Raw genomic sequence first — 19,209 nt, forward strand, 5'->3', positions numbered from 1 at the left:
TTCTTAGTGGATATAAATATTTTTAAAACTTTCATTTTAGGTTACTCAATATTTATTAAGTTTAAGATTAAAAAAATAGCCTCCAGGGGATATTAATATTCAAATGTAACACCTTGATATAAATATGACACTGACTTTTGTGTGTGTGTGCCAGATAGGATACTGTTTTCTTGAATGTCAAAAGTACGTGCCAATGTCAGGCAAGTATTTTTTGTCTTAAAGATTTAGTAGTACATATAAAAAATAATACGGCAGCTAAAAGATTTGAGCACTGTACTGCCTTTCAATTATGGATCAGAATGGTTTGGTTTTAACATTTTTTAAATAAGTCATTTTTAAGATACTATGTGAAAACAGTTAAGGTCTGAAGTAGAGAATTATCTTCTAGAGAACCCCTATAAAACTTTTCTTGCTTAAAAACTTAGCTTTTCTTGGATTTCACTTTCAAGGAAAATATGCCACAGCACAGATGCTATTCATCAAAAGTTTTATGATGCTACATATAGGCATTCCTTTATTAAATCCTTTCTTTATATTCCAAAACTAAGTTATCAAGCTTATTATTATTATTATTTTTTTTGCTAACGTACATACTTTACACAACCATTTTAGGACTGGAGAGCCAGTCTTTAATAAATTAATTACAGTATTGGACATCTGATACATAGATTCATTTTCCTCTATTACAGTTAAAAACAATATCACTCTTTGATTTGTCTTTGAGATAGAATATCTTCAAATTGTTTTGTGCTTTTTTTCCTCTTTTCTTCATATATATATATATATATATATATATATATATATATATATATATATATATATATATATATATGAAGAAAACTCTTCCGTAATGAAAATGCCACAGTTTTGGCAGTGAACAACCAGAGGAATTCCCCATTAGGATTTTCCAACAAACAGAGATAAATAGCTCTTTTTTTCATGTACAGAAATATTGGCTTCAAAATTAGTGTACTGAGCACAGTATATAGCATGTTGAATACCATAGTTACAATTTAAAAATTGGATTTTTCTGTCTTAGATTATATTTAAAAATGCAAACCACAGCCAACTTTTTGGCAATTATTTCTATAAGACCATATTGCACGAAAGTCCTTAAATACAGATATAAGTTATGCCATTGGCTTAAATATTAACAACAACTACATGGCAAATGAAGCAGTTTTACTTTGCACATGCAGTCTCTGGATACACTAGGAGACTGTTCATAGGACTACAAATACAGTTTGCTTGCAAGTAGAATGCGTGTTGAACAAAACAAACTTAATTTGGCAATTCATTGTTTCAGGTGGTATTTTCTCCAAACTTAACCATAGATAACCTTGATAAAAAATGGAGACAAAGACCATATGGTTGTATTTTCACAGTAGCCTGAGGAATGCTAAACTGTAGTTCTCCAGGAACTCAGTTTCAGGTGTTATTTAACTACTTTTATTTCTCACTCCAGCCCTCCAAACTGATATTTTAAAAATAAAAATTAAGATTCAGAAGTAGAGCTGGCAGTACTTTCAACAAATGACTTATAAATCTGAGAGTTCAAAAACCTTGGGAAAGAATCTCTGTGCATTAAGGTATATATCTGAAGCTGGGCATCTTCATACATATGAGGATTAGGATCCAACAGGTTTCTATTGATCACCTCTCTAACTCGAGAATCGAGACTGACCTAAAAAGAAATAAGAGCAGATACATTAAATAATATTTTTTCAAAAGATCTCAACTAAGTAACTATAGGTTCATGACATTTCAGAGGAACCTCAAATAGTAAACCTAAAATCTTGAGGTTATGTTTTCAAAGGTTACATAATAACCCTGCATACTCTTCTCCTTCAAAGGTTGAATTAAACAAACAAAAAACAACATTTAAACCAGAATTTTGGCTTACTTGGATGTATCTTTTCCATGCATTCACTCAGGAGTTTTTTGACAATTTCTATTCATTGTTGCAGTGCTAGAGAATTCCCTGGCCAGAATACAAATTGATGTCCTCCTATTATGAGACTGCTGGGGTAACTCTCTTGATGGAACAAGGTAAAAATCTGGCAGAGAGTAGTTCTCTGTCAAAACTTAACATGTATATCAAGTGCTGATTCCTGATAATTTCATATCCCAACATGTCCTCCCATGTCAGAAGGAGGAACCAGGAATGTGGAAGGGCTGAGTAGAGCAGAACGACAGCACACACTCTTCAGGTCTTCTATCTACCTGGCATGGCATAGGACACTCTGTAGTCCTTACCTAGGAATACATCCAAAGGTCTCTGTACTAAAGATTAAGCAGAATATTTACTTGAAATTCAATCTTTGAAAGGAGAAATGTAAGTAGGAATTCAGAGTACCCATTAATCATACAGTGTTGTTTGAAAAGTGTAAAGAAATTAAATTCTGCAAGTGATTCAATTTTGTTTTTTGTTTTGTTTTGGTTTTTCCCTCCCTAAATGCTAATCTGGTTGGAACTGGTAGAGCATGTTGAAATGGGAAAGGGGGGAAATTAAATACCAATAAATGCACACTCCAGGAAGAGAACTAAGATCTGCTCTGAAATGACATGTTAGCAAAACCCTCTAAGAGGCAAACCACCTCTGAGCCTTGACTGGTGTCCATAGTTCTCACTGTTGAACAAAGACTCGGGCATTGTGATCCACAGTTATTTGTCTCATGATGTACTCAAGTCTATACAAACCTTTCATATTTATAGCTAAACGTTTTGTCACAAGCATTTGCAAAAACCTTTTTGGTTTTGGCTTCTTTCCCCACCCACTGTTTGGACTAAGCCTGGGATCTGAAACAGTCCCAATGACGGAAGCCACTCATATTCCATTTGGTGTCCCCAGATGCCTGAGCTCAACAGCCCATGTGGTGTTGGGTTCCTTGATACACCAGGGATGGCTGCTAGGGGAGCATGTGTCGGGAAATGGTGATCCAGACTAAATTTCTGTGGTTTAGCTAGACTAACTTATATATATAGAAAAAATTAAACGTTTCTTGGCTGAACTATATATTCTTCTCTCTAAATTCTAAAGAAAAAAAGAAAAGATGTTCTGGAAATGGATCGTTTACATTTTATTCTCTGTGTAACTGTCATAAGAGGTCATCATCAAGTACCAAGTAATAAAAAGTACAGAATTTTTATCTAAGCTTTTTATTTAAAAATATCATTTGTTTTTCTACTCATAGGGAAAATATTGACCTTGTAGTTTAAACTGATAGATCTTATTCTGAAATGTGGTGTTATGGTCAAGTGAATCTTAACAAACACATTCTATTATTTTTGTAAATGGTGCTGTTACTTTCAAACTTAGGAACTTTTTGTTTCATTGGAGAGATAAACATTAGATTAGTGATAAAGAAAGAGGTCATTTATTTCTTAAATGATAGCATAATGAAATATATGCGATTTAACATATATGTTGCCTAACACATATATTTAACATATTTAACATGTGATAAACTGATAACAGTTTATCAGTAGTTGGAATAATATTAGTTATCTGAAGACAGAGAAATAAAATAATTTGAATTATTAAATGTATTGAGTCTTCACTGTATAATTAAAAAAATTTTTTTGGCAAATTAAAAACAGTAGTGAAATGCAGTACAGAAAGTAGTACCGTTCAACATTTAGTAATCTGTAACAAAAACACATTTGCTATTTCCGTTTGAAAAATAAAATATTTTCCTAAATATCTGGTTGTTTGTTTGAAAAGGTTGTCTGTCAGTCAAAAGAAGTGTAGAGAGGTCAAACAACAAGGATAAACCCCATGAGCATAACAATCTATAGTTTCATCTTGTAGCATCTTTGTGCTTCGACTGTGGAACATCTGTAATACAAGTTAGTGTGGGTGGATCCCAGCATGGGCCTGAGCCATTGTCACCCTAGGATTCACCCATGATTGGATGGCTTGTAAGGCCAATGCATAGGACTGAGGAGTTTCCTGTAAAGAACTCATCCTAAGGGAAGAGAAAGTTGAGTAGCACAAGACAAGAGCTATCCTTGGGCAATGGAAATTCTTTTCTTACTCAGTCCTCACAGACTCCCATTTAGGTGGGGTGAAGGGAGGGACACAGTGGAGCAATAAATAACAGTTAAAAAATGATCTACTACTGTGGGACAGGGCACAAGACGGCACTGATAGACTTGGTAGCATTTAACTGGCAGTTTTAGCAGTGCTGGAAATATTGGCAGTGTTGAGAGGTGGTAACTGAAGCTTTAAAATGGCATAAGTGACTTTGTGACAGGACTCAATGAACCTGGAAGCATCCATTCCCACAGGGAGTAGGAGACAGGGAAGAAGAAAAGCACGTGGCTTGCAAACATAAAAATATGCACCAGCAACTCCACAAACTAATGGGGGGGGGGAATGAAGTGAAAGCTAAAGGTTCAACAAGAGTATGGGGGGGGTAAAGTGGGGAGGATGAAAACAGAACTCTATCTAGTGTGGTTGGGAAAACCTGGGTCAAATTGAATTATATATTATACTTGATAGATTTCCTAGCAATGGAGCCAATTCATGTAAAATAGGTCAGTATTGCCAAAAGGGAGCACACCAAGTTTTGACCCTGTCTTCCTCTTCTAGTCATCAAGATGCAATGGAAATTTTGACTCTTTGGACATTTTTTTCGGTGGAATTGTACTGAAGATGATGAATTAACCACTAAAAGTCTTTTACTCTTATAAAGACCCTCCTAAGTCAATTAATTCCTTGAACAATTTTTTTTACACATAATGATTTAATTTTTCTCCCATTTTTTCTCCCATTTTCCCATTTTTAATTTTACTGAAGCTGCTTTATTTAGGATTATTTTCTAAGTAAAATTCTGCTTAATTTTTTTCTTTTTCCTTTATAAGTCCACGTTCAGTTTTACCAATTATAGTTTCTGCTATTGGAAATGTTCTTTATAATTTTAACTAAATTAAGTCTTCTCATGTAAAATTTTACAGATCTGAAGGCTATCTGGTTTTCCTATCTGTTTTAATACACTTTTACCACGTGTGTTTTTAGTCATATTATTTTGTGTTGGTTATTTCTACTGAAAATAATTATAAATTACAAATAAGATTGATTACTGGAATGTATTTCTTGGACCAAACATCACTGGTAGGATAAAGTGGAGTAACCATATTTCTGATGGCGTACACATGATGGGAAAGTTTATCTTGTTTCTGAAGGAGAGTTCAGACATGTGGTTAAGGTTACTAGTTCTTATCGTGTCTCAAGTTCAAGTTTGGGTTCATAGAAATCCATAGTAGTATCATGAATAGAATACAATGGAATAACTCATCAGCATATTGTAGTTGGAAGAGCATCACACTTGGAGTCGGAAGATCTCAGGGTTGTGTTTTCTCTCTACTAGATATAATTCTAATATCCTTGTTTTACGTCTTTGAAAATCAATTTCCTTTCCTATAAAATGGTGCCATGTGTCCTAGAGGCTGAAGGATTCTTGTGAGACTTATACTGTAATAATATACATAAGACCATTTTGTCAACAACAAAGTTTAAGCCCAGTGTAAAGTATTAATAGTAATGATAATAATAATTGAGCATATGTATAGTGACACCTCAAACCCAATGTCTTTAGACTTTGTATCAACTTGAATTTTACCTTCTCAGAGTGACCTTACCTGACTAACCCTATTCTAACTACATCATTTGACCTCCACCCCCATCATAAAGTTTATCACGATTTTTAGTTACTTGTTTTTGACATGATTTGTTTGTCTTCCTAAAATGAAAGCTCCATAAGGTATAGGCCAATGTTCACCATCATATCCCTAACATCTAGCCCAGTACCTGGCTCATAGGAAGTACTCAATAAATATTTTTTGAATGATAGTATGCCTGCACAAAGAAATGAATCTAGGAAAGTACAATCATGAGTCCTGTTTAGAAAAACTGATTTAAATTATTGAAAGTACTAAATTCACATGATTTTGCACGAAGAAACATCTGTCTATGTGCACACATAGGACCCACATGTCTTTCACATATGCATTATGTTTAGATAATTCTGGTGTTTAAATAGGCTTTTTGCTTTTTTCTCCCGGATAGCAACTGGAAGTTTAGGGTGAAATCAGAAGAAGCAAACGGTTCCTACTACTATAAAAATTGTCATTCAGCAGAGCCTGAAAGTCATAGATTTCATGGGTTTTTGAGCTTTTTCCATGCCCGCATTCTACAGAACAAGGTATCTAAGGCTGCAGAGCACTGAAGTGAGTTTCTTAGTGTTAAACAGATGGTTGGTTAAGTGGCAGGGCTGGATTACAGCCCTGTTTAAGGACAATGCTTTCACTAGATATCTGAACACACATAGTTTTCTTCAATTCCAATAAGTCTTACAGTTGTTTCAGCATTTATAGATATTTCTTTATTCAACAGCTCAATGCTGTTTAAGTTGGTCATAACTTTTAAGCAGACTTTTTATTAAAGTTCTTTATTTTGCTGGGTTTGTCTTTTCAGTACTTCATATAAGTTGCCACTGGCATCTGTGATGCATAGCAAGCCTACTATTAGTCTTAAATTCCTCTTTATTACGTCCATTTGTTTTCCCTTTGAGGACAAAAAAGAAAATTCACTTTTGAAAGAAATGTTATTTTTGTTTGTTTTTAGATTTTTTTTTTTTTAATTTAAGATTTGGTGATTTCCCCTCTTGAAATGCATGCTATGCCAAGAGTGGAAGTTATATTGCCTCCTGGTTGTAAACATCTATTTTATTTATTTTTATTTTTATTTTTTTAATTAACATTGTTCTTTTTATTTTTTGTATTAACTGCATTTTTATAATGAACATATGTTAATTTATAATCAGAAAAATACTGTATTTTATTTTATTTTATTTATTTATTTTTATTTTTTATTTTTTATTTTTTATTTTTTTTATTAGTTTCTGCTTTATAACAAAGTGAATCAGTCATACATATACATCTGTTCCCACATCCCTTCCCTCTTGCGTCTCCCTAAACATCTATTTTATAACATAACGTCCAAATTATTAAAAATGCATATAACATGATCTTAAAACAATGAAATGTAACGTTTAGCACTTTGGCTTCATGAAGGAAATATGCTATGTATATATAATTTTTTGTGTGTGTGTGTGCGGTACGCAGGCCTCTCACTGTTGCGGCCTCTCCCATTGTGGAGCACAGGCTCCGGTCGCACAGGCTCAGCGGCCATGGCTCACGGGCCCAGCCGCTCCACAGCATGTGGGATCTTCCCGGACCGGGGCACGAACCCATGTCCCCTGAATCGGCAGGCAGACTCTCAACCACTGCGCCACCAGGGAAGCCCCAATGTATATATAATTTTAAGAATGTAGACCTCCTCAACATTTAACAAAGGGGAACATGGTGACCCAATGTAATTAAAGTAAAATGAAAGTCTAGTGAAGAAAACTGAGGTTCTGGTTAAGAATAAAGTCCTGACAATTTTCAGTTCTTTAGTTACTACCATTTTACAAATGATTCAAATGTTCATATTCTTTAAAAATAATCTAAGTAGAAACAGATTGTCTGGCTCCAAAGTGGAAAGTAGATTCCCAACTCCGGTTGCCTTGCAGTGGTTGCTCTGAGGACCGTGTTAAGACAGACTCTGAGGTTGAATCTGGGTACAGCAGTGAGGAAGACCATGACTAACTGGCCATGACATCTGGTGGGGAGAATGCAGCAGTACCACAAGGGCCTTACAGCTGCCATTCTGGATTTGGTTTACTATCCTCTGTGACCCTTTGAATTTTGATTTTTATAAACAAATCAAGTGAATACCGAGGCCCAGAAAAAGTGAACTAATTTATCCCAGGCCACACAATTAAGTTGGAGCTAAGCATGGACTAGAATCTGTCCACCTGAGTGTTAGTTCAGTGCTCTTACTACTATATAGTCAGGGCTCTCTGGATGGGACATGTGTTCTCTCCAGTGGTGGAAAACAAAAATTGAAGGGTGATAACACCGTATCATTAAATGGTTAGCAGTGTGTTGTTGATTAGAAATGGACACGTTTTTGCATAGAAGGTCAGTGAGATATAATATTTTGGAAAGGGCCCTGGGATAGCTAGAAAGTGAGTGCCATTTTAGGAGTATATAAGTGAGTCAAGTCATCTGACTTGGTTCAAAAGTAAATATATCTATACGTAGACTTAAAATATAACTTTTTAACAATTATTTTTTATAATTGCCTACTTTGGGTTTATTCAATTTTGCTGCTCAATAATAAGTGTAATTACTATGTTGACAGGAGAGCAATCAGTTGGCTAAACAAAGGTACTTCATACAGTCCAACCACTTAGATTCTATGTTGAGAATTATTTATATATCAGCAAACAAGTAGCCAAAAGATAAAAATTTGAATTTTACCTCTGTCTCTGGTATTTAGAGAATATTAAAGGAGAGAATAAATATGGCTATTACACTAAATATTAGTCTGTTTAATTTAGGAAAGGTCATGTTCTTATTCAGGAAATAATATTTTAATGACTTTTTGGTGAAACTCATGTTCAAAGTAAAGAAGTTTGGTTAAAACAAAACTCCATTACTTTTGCAAAATAATGAAAATCCAATAATTTATATTTCAGTAATCAATAACTATGATATCTCTAAACTGTGGCCCAGAGAAGTAATTTTGTGAAAATTAAGTATTTTACAAAGCTCCATCAATGAGTGACATCTGAAAATCAAGAGCTGTGAGAACAATGGGGAAGTGTTTCCCATAAAAACTTAAAATTAGAAAATGGAGACTGTAAGATAAAGGAATTGTATGTACTTAATATAGAGAGCACTTTTTCTACTAACATTTTAAAATGGGACAGTCATCATTTTAAGAGGATATATAGTACAAAGGAATGGACTAGGTAATTTAAACAATAATCATTTTCAAATGATACATGTTACATATTTGGGGGAGAGAAATGGGATAGATAATCTTCCCAAAGACTCTGTAATTATGTGTACTTATGGACAAGAGAAGCACATCTTGGGGCACATTTGGATTATTTGATATATTTGCCATGTATTGCAATATTAAATAAAAATGAAGGTGAAATTAATATACTAATAAAATTCAAGTAGAACTGGTTAGATGCTGAGGTTCTAGAGAGACCAGAAACTTGAAGAATGTATTTTTAGGATGTAGAATTTTAATGGCGTTAGAAATACAAAGTGGCATCAGTAATAAATGTATTGAGGCTATAGAAAAATTCCTCCCCACCTTGTTTCTATGAATACTTTTTCTATGTTAACGCAGGAAATAAAAAAATAAGACAATCTTTTGTGTATCCAATTCAAGTTTTCTCATTTTGCAGAGACAATGCTATTGGAGTACTCTGGAATACCAATGGCACGAATGGATATATCTTTAAAAAATTACTTAGGTATATCTGATTAGAAGTAAAATAGCTTATATAGCATCCCAAGCACAGAGCTGATAGACCAGATGCAAACTCATCTTACAGATTTAAAGGTAAGGGCCGCACCAAATGCTGGAGGAGACAGATGCCTGTCTCTAGGGGATGTAATAAAAGTCCGCGTGCAGGAGAGGGGTGTGGAGGATAAGTCCGGAGGCAGACAGCACCAGGTCAGAACACTTAAATGCACAGGTAAAATCACACTGAATTAAGAGAGACAGAAAAGACAGCAAGAGGGTGGCGTGCAGAAGAGAAGGCATTCTAGGAAATTCTAAGTTCAAATTCTGAAAAGCCCTGCTGGAACTCAGTCACTCGGGACTTCAGAGGCCAGGGGCACTCTTAGCCCCTCCCTCACCAAATGCTTGTTAACTCTGGTAGCGGGACCGTTTCTCAGGAGCAAACTGATTTTTAGAAAGCTAATGGAACGGTGTCAGTCCGATTGCTTGAAAGGTTCCTTGTTTATCAGGTACATTCTGGCAATGGGAAAAATAGCTTGCACTTATAATAACAGGAAAACCAGAACAAGTAAAATGATTGCCCTTACACATCTCTCCCCCAAGAATATTAATGGGTCCTAAAGGGTCATACTTCAGTTCTGTAAAAATTCTATCATAAGCATCAACATGGCAGGGTTTCTTTTGTTTTCATTTTTTTCCCCTAAACCAGAGGTTTTCAAACTAGTATGTATGTGGAAAGCTTGTTAGAGGTATGGATTCCTGGGCTCTATTTCCCAAAATTCAGATTCAGAAGTCCTGGGTCAGCCTCGAGAATTTGCTTTTCAAACAAATGCTCCAGGTGATTCCTATACAGGTGATCTGGGGATCACACTTTGAGAAACACTGCCCCAAAGTAAGTTCTTCTTTTCCACTTTTAAGTCACGGCAAATTGTATTACCAGGCTTCCTAATGGTAGTTCTGAAAGGCAAGTAGACTATCATATGATTCAGCTAGAGATAAATGATCAAAGCATACTGGGGAGACCTAACCTTGAAACACGTGTTCAGGTAGATTCTCAGAATGGAATATAGATTATCCACCCAGACAAGCCTTCTAGCTTGTCCACACCCCATGCATTCATTACTCAATTTGGACAGAAGTCCTTTTAGGTTCATCCTTGGTCTAAGAAGCTCACATCAATATTTTCCAGATTTTTACCTCTTTTGGTGAGAGTATAGAAATGTAATCTTCGTATATCATTCTGGCCTTTTCTTCAATTACTTTCTTATTCTGCTCTTTCTTTAAGTCTTCACAGGCAAGCCAGAAAAGTAGGTTCTCTTCACTGTATTCTGTTCGCAGGAACTCTCTGAAGAGGTTTCTTCCTGCCGGGGCCTTCATCATCTTGTCAAAATTTTGAGACCAGGACAAGACTTCATCTGAAGTGGGGTTTTGGCTGCAGAGACAGAATGGGGCCGTTATCAAAAGCAACTTTGGTGCCGGGATGCTGAGCTGCAGATAGAAATGCCATTCAACTGCTGCCATCTAGTGGTCTTTGAGACTCAGTCCAGCCTGACCTGGCAAACATCTGCCAGGACTGGGCTAGATATTTCTGGGTCTTGACAAAAATTCGTGTAGGTACAAGCTATGTGTTAGGGAGTCAAGCGTTCAAATAGCAAGGGGCTACACACACTATGCACGTAGTCATCATAGATTCCTAATGAATCTATGGGCATTTTTGAACCCAAACAATCTGCTGCAAGCCTATGCATTACTTTGAAAGGCAAACTGAACTTTTTTGTTTGCATCTGATGTAGATTTTAATTTCCAAGCCATAAGATACAGTTTCTCTTTTCATCTCTGGTCACTGTCTTTTTATTTTTCACTGACTCAAAAATAAGAATACATTGTGTTCACTTGTCACATATTTTCCTAAACTTTAATAATTATTCTGGTAACTATTATGAGTGAATTATTACCTATGAATGGAGTTATCACAATTAAAAAGCCCAGGACAATTATAATGACATCAGGGACTTTTTAGATATCTATATTCAGGTTTTCAGCGACTACTTTCCTGCAGAAACCACCAGTTGTTACTTCCTTTGCTTATACATCAAAGAAGTAAAGGAGAGAAGCTTGGAGATTCTTATGGTTAAATTGGTCCTGATTTTGCTTTGCCATTCATTCATCTGTTTAATAACTTTCCAACCTAAAATACGCTTGGTCAAAAAATACTTACATTTTATTTTTTCTTACCTTTTTGACCAAATATTTTATATAGATTTGCTATTATTCCAAGATGTCTGAACTTCCTCATTTGTTTAAAAAAAGTGTAAAAGAGAAAAATTACTATGAAGCATCAAAATTAAAACCTTCTCATAAGAAGTAGAAAAAGAAAGCACCTATCATTATACAAATAATCTGCTTGTATTTTAATTCTGTTCTGTGGATACTGCATTTCAACTTTTCAGTTTGGAGAAAATACTTAATTAGAGTCCCTTCCAATGGAAATGGGACTGAGGAGCAGCTGGTTGCCCTTTCTCACTGACTTAGGTGGTTCCATATCTTTTGTGTGTGTGTTTTAGACTCTTCTATAAAGAGAACAACTTAAAAATATTCTTAGAAAAGGGAAGTAGAGAACTAGGGCAATTTGGGGGGGGAGCTTAATTCATGTATCAATCATTGTTTTTTGAAAGGGAAGGATAAACTCAAGCAATGGTTTAGCTGATAGTTTAGCAGAGCTAATAAAAAAAAAGGGATAAAAAGCAGTCGCAGTCACAAAATAAGATCTCCCAGACTAAGTATGTATTCATTTCACAAAACCATTTTGAGGAGTTACCGGGAAGCAAGAGATTATGTTTAAGCATTGGGTAGGTGTACACAGTACGTACATGCAAGACACAATTACAACGTGAATCACACTCACCATTCCTCTAGGACCTGGATACTCTCCATTTTTGTGGTATGTGTGGGTCTTCCTGCATTTTCCCCTCTTTCTTCATTCCTAACAGTGAGGCTGTAATGTAGTATAACACTTTATTTTGTCGAGGGAAAACCAATTATTTAAAGAAAAGAAAAAAATTCCAGGAAAATATTTCATGGAAGGATTTTATTTTCAACTATGTGAGAGTATTTAGAGTATAAAAAGAGCAATACCATTTTTAAATGTTGGGTAAGCCCATGTCAACTAAAGGAAAGAGAGTCATTATTTAATAAAAGAAAGTAAATCATAACCTCAAAAAATGGATACTGTTATACATTCTGACTTCATCCTTGCATAATTCAAATTACTTAAAATCTCTGAGATAACTTACATGATTATATGCTTTAATATTTGATATATATCATTACATTACTCTTTAGTGTAATGCCATTTTGATTTTTGGTTAGTTCTATTCATAGTTTGTTTTCCATTGATTGCTAAAAAGATAAAGTGTATCAGCGTCTACAACAGAATTCGCTAAGTTCACATCACCCTTCTCTGCAGACCAGGTTTTCTGTCATCATTCCTCCATCCACTCAAGTTCGAGCGACAGGATTTATATTTGATTTTTTCTTTGCCCTTTCATCCCTTTAAGTAAACCTCCGACATCTCAAGAGGGAAAAGCCAGTCACTCTGAGGGTTTGGGGTTTGGATATTAGAGCATTGAGTGGGAGGCGTCTCTGTGTCTCTGGGACATAAATTTGGGAATTCTACAGGATTACAGGAGCTAGGATAATCCTATGGGCTTTAGTAACCCAGAACAAGAATAAGAATTGTCTGATTCAGGTAAACTGTAGCTGAGCAGCGTCGTGGGGTGAAACACTCAGGGTTCTAGGTGCAGACAATGTGATGAGGAGGTTGAGGGCAGATATTAAGAAGCAGGGTGGGGAGGATAACTCAGTGGCCTTGGAAAAGCCAGGCTACTGAATTAGCAAATTGATCTCTCTGTCTAGAAGCCGAGAAGCTTCATGAGAGCCTGTCAGAGAGCAAAAGAAGTTAGATGATGTCTCTTCCAGTTGTTCATTCATTATTTATTCAACAAAGGGAAATGGAAACTATTATTTCCTAGTACCTATTTTGTGCCAGGCGCTGTTCTTTTACTTTAATTTACTTTAATTTTACTATCCCCATTTTACAGATGAGCAAAGTGAGGCACAGAGCTGTCTGGTAGGTTGGCCCAAAGGCAGGCACTAAATATGCGGTATGATTGGAATTTGAACCCAATTTTCTTTTTTTTTTTTTTTTTTTTTTATGTGGTACGCGGGCCTCTCTCTGTTGTGGCCTCTCCCGTTGCCGAGCACAGGCTCCAGACGCGCAGGCTCAGTGGCCATGGCTCATGGGCCCAGCCGCTCCGCGGCATGTGGGATCTTCCTGGACCGGGGCACAAACCCGCGACCCCTGCATCGGCAGGCGAACTCTCAACCGCTGCGCCACCAGGGAAGCCCTGAACCCAATTTTCTTGAGCCACCCTGTAGTTGTTATTATGAACCATGCTCTCTGATAGGCACTGAGGCAATAGAGTGCTTATGTGAATGCAGAAAAGCGGCACCAAACATGGTTGTGGCTTAGTGCGTGAAAGCTTCCAACAATTAACTATTATTGATCTGGAACATCCGGTAAGGGAAGAGGAGAGATGTCTCATTCATTCATTCATTCTCATGTGCAAGGGTGAGGATGGAGAGGATGTAGCAAAGACGGGAAGGCAAAGGGGTCAATCTACAACTGAAAGTGGGACTAGATGGAAAATTTAGTTGCGAAATTGGACCACCTGGAGAAAAGAGAACTCAATAGGAAGCGGAAAGGATTCTTCAGTCAGAAACATGACACGTCGATGAAAAAAACAAAATGTCAGAGGGGAGTAAATTAAGTTCTCCTCTACCAGTTTCTAGGGAACATGGCAGATTTATTGGTGTAGAAAAGGAGGAACCTCTCACAAAGGTGGTATGGCCCAAGGAATTCTGGGAAGCAGAAACTATAGTTTGATTGTTACTCAAATGTCCAGAAGACTGAGGATTGCTCTGCATGGTAGTCAGCAATTCCAGACCCCTCTCAGCCTTCAGTGTGGGGAGCCTCGAGGAAGCAGCGAGAGGAGATTCAGAGAGCAGCACAACTGGTTGAGTCTCTGCCTGCCGAGCTGTGACTGTGTCTGCAGGTTAGGAATGTGTTGGAGGGGAGCATCATTCACTTCTCAAAGTGTCTTTGAGTAAGAGTGCCTCTCTGGAATTTGATGTATTTCCGGTAATTATGGGAAAGTGGGTAGGAGGAGATAGGAAGACACCATTGACAATATTCTGTGAAATTTCCTGGGAGAAACTAATGATGCCAGATGTATAAAATACGCAACTTGGGGGGTAAATCCTAGAAAGATCACATTTAAATAGGAAATTCGTACTCATTCTGCCAAGCTTCACCGAGCTCATATGTGTGTGTGCACACATGCTGAGGGGTTATAAAAAGACTGGAAAATGAGCTTGCTTTGCTGATTAAATAATAAACTCCTTGAGAATTTGTTTCAGTTACATTTCCACACAGTATCCTACGGAGCGTGCCACACCAATGCAGGTATCCTTATTTGAAAAACTTTAAAACACAACATCTTTGAAAAAATGTGTTCTCCATTGTGCCTTTGCTGTGGAGCAACAAATCTGGAATCTACGTACATGATTCACAAGTTTCTGAAGACGAATTCTGGCTCTTGCATCTGTGTCTGTGATATTTACAAACATCCCAAATGCCACCATATTCGAGTGATCATTATGAAATATTGGGTTGTGTTTATATCTTTGATTTCTACAGATGGTAAAATATGGACACACATTTGTACTAAAACTACTTATAACAGACATTCAGTAAGTGCCTAACTGTCCACCATCTCCTCCATTTCTTGATCTAATATTGGACACAACATTGCCCTGTAGAAAGAAACTGACCTTTAGCAATCGATGTGTCCCTTTTGAATCAACTGTCCTTTAGGACTGTTCTTTAAAAATTGGTTTCAAGGTTTCCATTATCAAGAACCATTAAAATAATGCCATTTTAAGATGAAGAGAAATGGAGAAAATGATAGGAGACTTGGTACTAGACTGCTTGCCATCTATGTCTTAGGCATGACTAATGTCTGTCCCCAATTTTACTTGGTCCTGCTCTAAGTAATACAGTGGGTTCATTTAAGGTAGTAAAATACAGGACATATTTGCTCTGGATCAATATATATATATATATATGCTGGAGAAAAGCTCTAAAAGGAAAACATCAAGCTTAATATAAGGGGTCACGTAGAGACGTGTTCCTTTTCACTTTTACAATGCTTGTAATATTTTGAACTAACAATTCCACTTTTTAAACAAGTAAAGCCATGAAGAGAACAGAATGCATATACAATGCTCACTGTGGGAGTCTTGATCAAAGCTGAAATATTTTATGGGAGAAAATGCCAATAGCCTATGCTAAGAATATTAAAATAAGCATATAAAATCTTATTAGAGATTGTCCCGAATAGTGACCTTGAGAAGAGAGAAATACATTTGGTATACTTCAGAAAATAAGGAAATATACCCTCTTTGTGTGTGGGTGGATTTTTTGTTTGTTTACAGGGGAGTTTGGGCAGTGGGGTATGGAAAACATTACCTACTGCCCTTTAATGAGCTTACCTACTGGTTCATCATCATGGCTCTATGTGGGGACTGCAGGTTAGGAATGTGTCTTCCTTTGGATGTCTTCCTTTGGAAGACAGTCTACTTTCAGTAAACAATTGGTTCTTAGGGAGAATCCTTGAAATGGTTGCAAATAAGATGAAAACTTTGCAGTAGCTATGGTAACTTTGGGGTAGAGGCTGATCACAAAACCACATATCTTTACACAAACACTCAGCTGAGGAATTAATAAGATGCTTAAATTTAATGCAGTATGACATCAAGGCTCAAGAAAGAACCACTGTCATTGGTAAAGGCAATTCATTATTTTAATATTCTCACATTGTACTATCAGCTTTTCCTTTATATTTAACAATTCTACCTCACATTTCCCAGTGCAAAAATGGAATCAACTTCCTTCAGGTTCTCAAAAAAATTGGTAAGTTATTCTTTAAATGTGTCATTCTTCTCAGTCAAAATACCATGGTAAAATAATACTACAGCTGTATTTAGGTGTCAACAACGATTTACAAATATGTATGAGACACCTGATTTATGCAACGGTGTCTGGGTTGGAAAGTCAAGATGAACAAGACAGAGGCTCTGAAACTAAGGAGTTCTGACGGTTAAATAGGCATCACAGAGCATTGCAGTGAGAGTTGAAATAAATGTGTTTGCCAGATGGAGACCTAGACAAGGAGAATTCCAAGCAGAGGGGGTAAAATCATGTGTAGCGCTGTAAAAATGCATGCTATCAATGCAGAGCAGAATGGACAAATCAGATGTTTCAGGACGGAAGCAATAAATTAGAATAGTCAGTGAGGTGTGGTTATGTCATGGGCCAAGAAAACAATGAAGTGGACTCCAAATCTCAAAGATATCTCCTGTATGATGATTTTGGTTTTCCAAGCTTTTTTTCCCCCATTCATAATGGGGACGAAGGTAGTGACCTACTACACAAGGTTGAAAGCAAAGACTAAACACTTGTGACAAAAAGGAAAATTATTACACATGCTTAATTCAGTGGAAGGGCAAATTGGTGCCATATTAAAATGACAATTCCAAGTTTATCAAAGAGTTTTTTATTTCAACTAGAGGAAATAAAAACTTACACCGTGCTGTTATTATAAAACACTTCCGCATACAACACCTTACCATTTCTTCCTCACAACAGTCCTGTAAGGTAAGCAGGGGCTTTGTTATTAATCATTCCCATCTGATTTAAGAAAAAGCAGTCACCGAGGTTGACTTACTCAATACCCACAACTAAAACATATCAGGCCTACCAATGGAACTCACACCTTCCGACTTCTTATTCCATGCTCATTTTCACTGTGCAGTGCTTCTTCTCTTGATATAGAAGAATTAATTGTGGTATTTTACCCTTTCAGGTATTTAGAGAAATGGATTGCTCTTAAATGTCTGGAAAGGGTAAAATAAACCTCTTATCACAAACCCATGTCTTGAGGGCACAGCCCCTTCTAACAACATCACCCCACAGCTGCCAGTCTGCAGGAGGTATTGCCCAGAGGACTGAATATACAGCAGATATTGGCAAGGAGTAACTTCTTGATTGCCTGGAACTTGAGATTGCCAGGGGAAAAGGAGCTGTTACAGAAGGTTTGACAACAAAACCTGACAAGGGGAAGAAGAGATGGTGCCACTCATGACTCCAGAACAGATGCTGTTACTGCAAAGAGCATCCCTGGGACATACAACTCGCTCCCACTGGCAAAGACAACTTTGGAGAGAAGAGAAAGGAGAGGTGCACTGATGCATTGCTTAGAAAGGACTATAAAAAGGAAGAAAAAAGGCAGCAGAAGCGGGGACAGTAGCCATATACGATCTACAATTTCAGACATATAAAAACTCAGTTATAATCAAACCTATGTCTTGAACCTCATCTCTTTCATTTCTACATTTTGGTAGAACAACTTGGTTTTGAATGGGGTGTGTAAGGATGGAAATGGTGGTTAGGAATGTGTGTCTGGAAATGTTATACAACACTTGTCTCCAAAAACATTGCCCCTAGAAGTACTCCTCCTATTTTTCATAATCATGTATCATATATCATAAAATAAGTGTTTCATTTCATTTAAGCTTTTATTTCATAGATTTAAAGCCTATCAGAAGTAAAATTAACCCGCTATTAAAAATCTGTCCACTAGAGGGCTGTGTTGCCTTTATAAACATAATATTTTAATCAACTCAATAAAACTGAAAAAGTTTCTAAGTTTACCCTTATTTGGAAAAAAAAATCTATTCTTATATGTATGGGGTTTTGATAATTACATCTTTCTAAGGACTTTGAAGAGAGTCATCAAATTTTCTGTGAGTGAAATATACTCAAAAGGGATAAATTTAATCTTGACAGGTGTGAATAATTACGCCCAGTTTTCCTTTTTGTTCTGGATACTTCCCGCCCTAATCATTTAATTCAGGAATACTTCAGTCTTAAAAAAGGGTCAGGTATAATCCTATTAACATCGTAGTCATCCTTTCCAATAATTAGCTGTTTGAACTCTAATTATGTCTCTTGCTGGAGTAATATAGATCTTGGGTGATACATTCTTAGAACAAATTAATTAGAAAAGGTTTTTAGCGACCAACAGGCAGGAAATTTTTTTTGTTATTTAAAATGTTTTCAAAGAGCCACTGTGAAAGTGGATTCTCCAAACAATTTCAATCCCAGTTTGGGTTGTATGTAAACGTTAATTGCTTCTTTTGCTGCATGGAAACTGAAAACAAAATCACTTCGTCTTCTCATACTCGCCCTCTGCGCTACCACTTTCCCTCTATACATGCTTCTGTTGGAAAAGATGGGTTTCAAAAACTCCCTTTTTCTATTGGTATTAAATTTTTATTTCAAACTCTAAGCCATGTATTTTAAGTTCATGGACATTCATTTGGTTTAAAATGCCAACTGCATTTAACAAGTTATTACCTGGTTAAAATCTGGATCTACTATGTCAGCTGATGTTCAGTTAAATAACCAAAGCCTCCTATTTGGCATATATAGAGTTTCTTTTTTTTCCCCCTTAACATTAAGAGAATTATAGGCTTGAATATTTAGATGTACTTTCTATGACATACTCCAATCAGTAGAATCCTCTACTTCAGTTCTCAGGTTGACTGAAATCCTATTTTAAGCTCTTCCTTCAACCCACTGTAATTTTCCCTGTAAGTCATAATTAAGTTAGTGGATGCTTTTGTGGAAAAGCAAATATCTTGGATGCGAAAAA

At 36.4% G+C, this 19,209-nt stretch overlaps 1 protein-coding gene and 1 long non-coding RNA gene across 2 annotated transcripts in view; one reads left to right on the forward strand and one right to left on the reverse strand.

The window, feature by feature from the left end:
• LOC308626438 overlaps window positions 1–19,209 on the forward strand; it is a 60,781-nt gene that overhangs the window by 23,743 nt on the left and 17,829 nt on the right. The gene's annotated exons all lie outside the window — the stretch shown is intronic.
• The window catches only part of RGS17 (regulator of G protein signaling 17), a gene marked incomplete at its 3' end in the record, with an annotated part of 28,524 nt that continues 10,810 nt past the window's right edge, over window positions 1,496–19,209 (reverse strand). Inside the window, exons 2-4 of the mRNA XM_081251477.1 lie at window positions 12,279–12,368; window positions 10,571–10,805; window positions 1,496–1,684 (exon numbers count right to left, since the gene is read on the reverse strand). Coding sequence (XP_081107603.1) covers window positions 1,496–1,684; window positions 10,571–10,805; window positions 12,279–12,368 — 514 coding nt within the window. The remainder of the gene's footprint in view (window positions 1,685–10,570; window positions 10,806–12,278; window positions 12,369–19,209) is intronic.

The sequence above is a fragment of the Mesoplodon bidens genome, assembly GCF_964165515.1.
Source record: "Mesoplodon bidens genome assembly, chromosome: 12".
Taxonomy (NCBI): Eukaryota; Metazoa; Chordata; class Mammalia; order Artiodactyla; family Ziphiidae; genus Mesoplodon; species Mesoplodon bidens.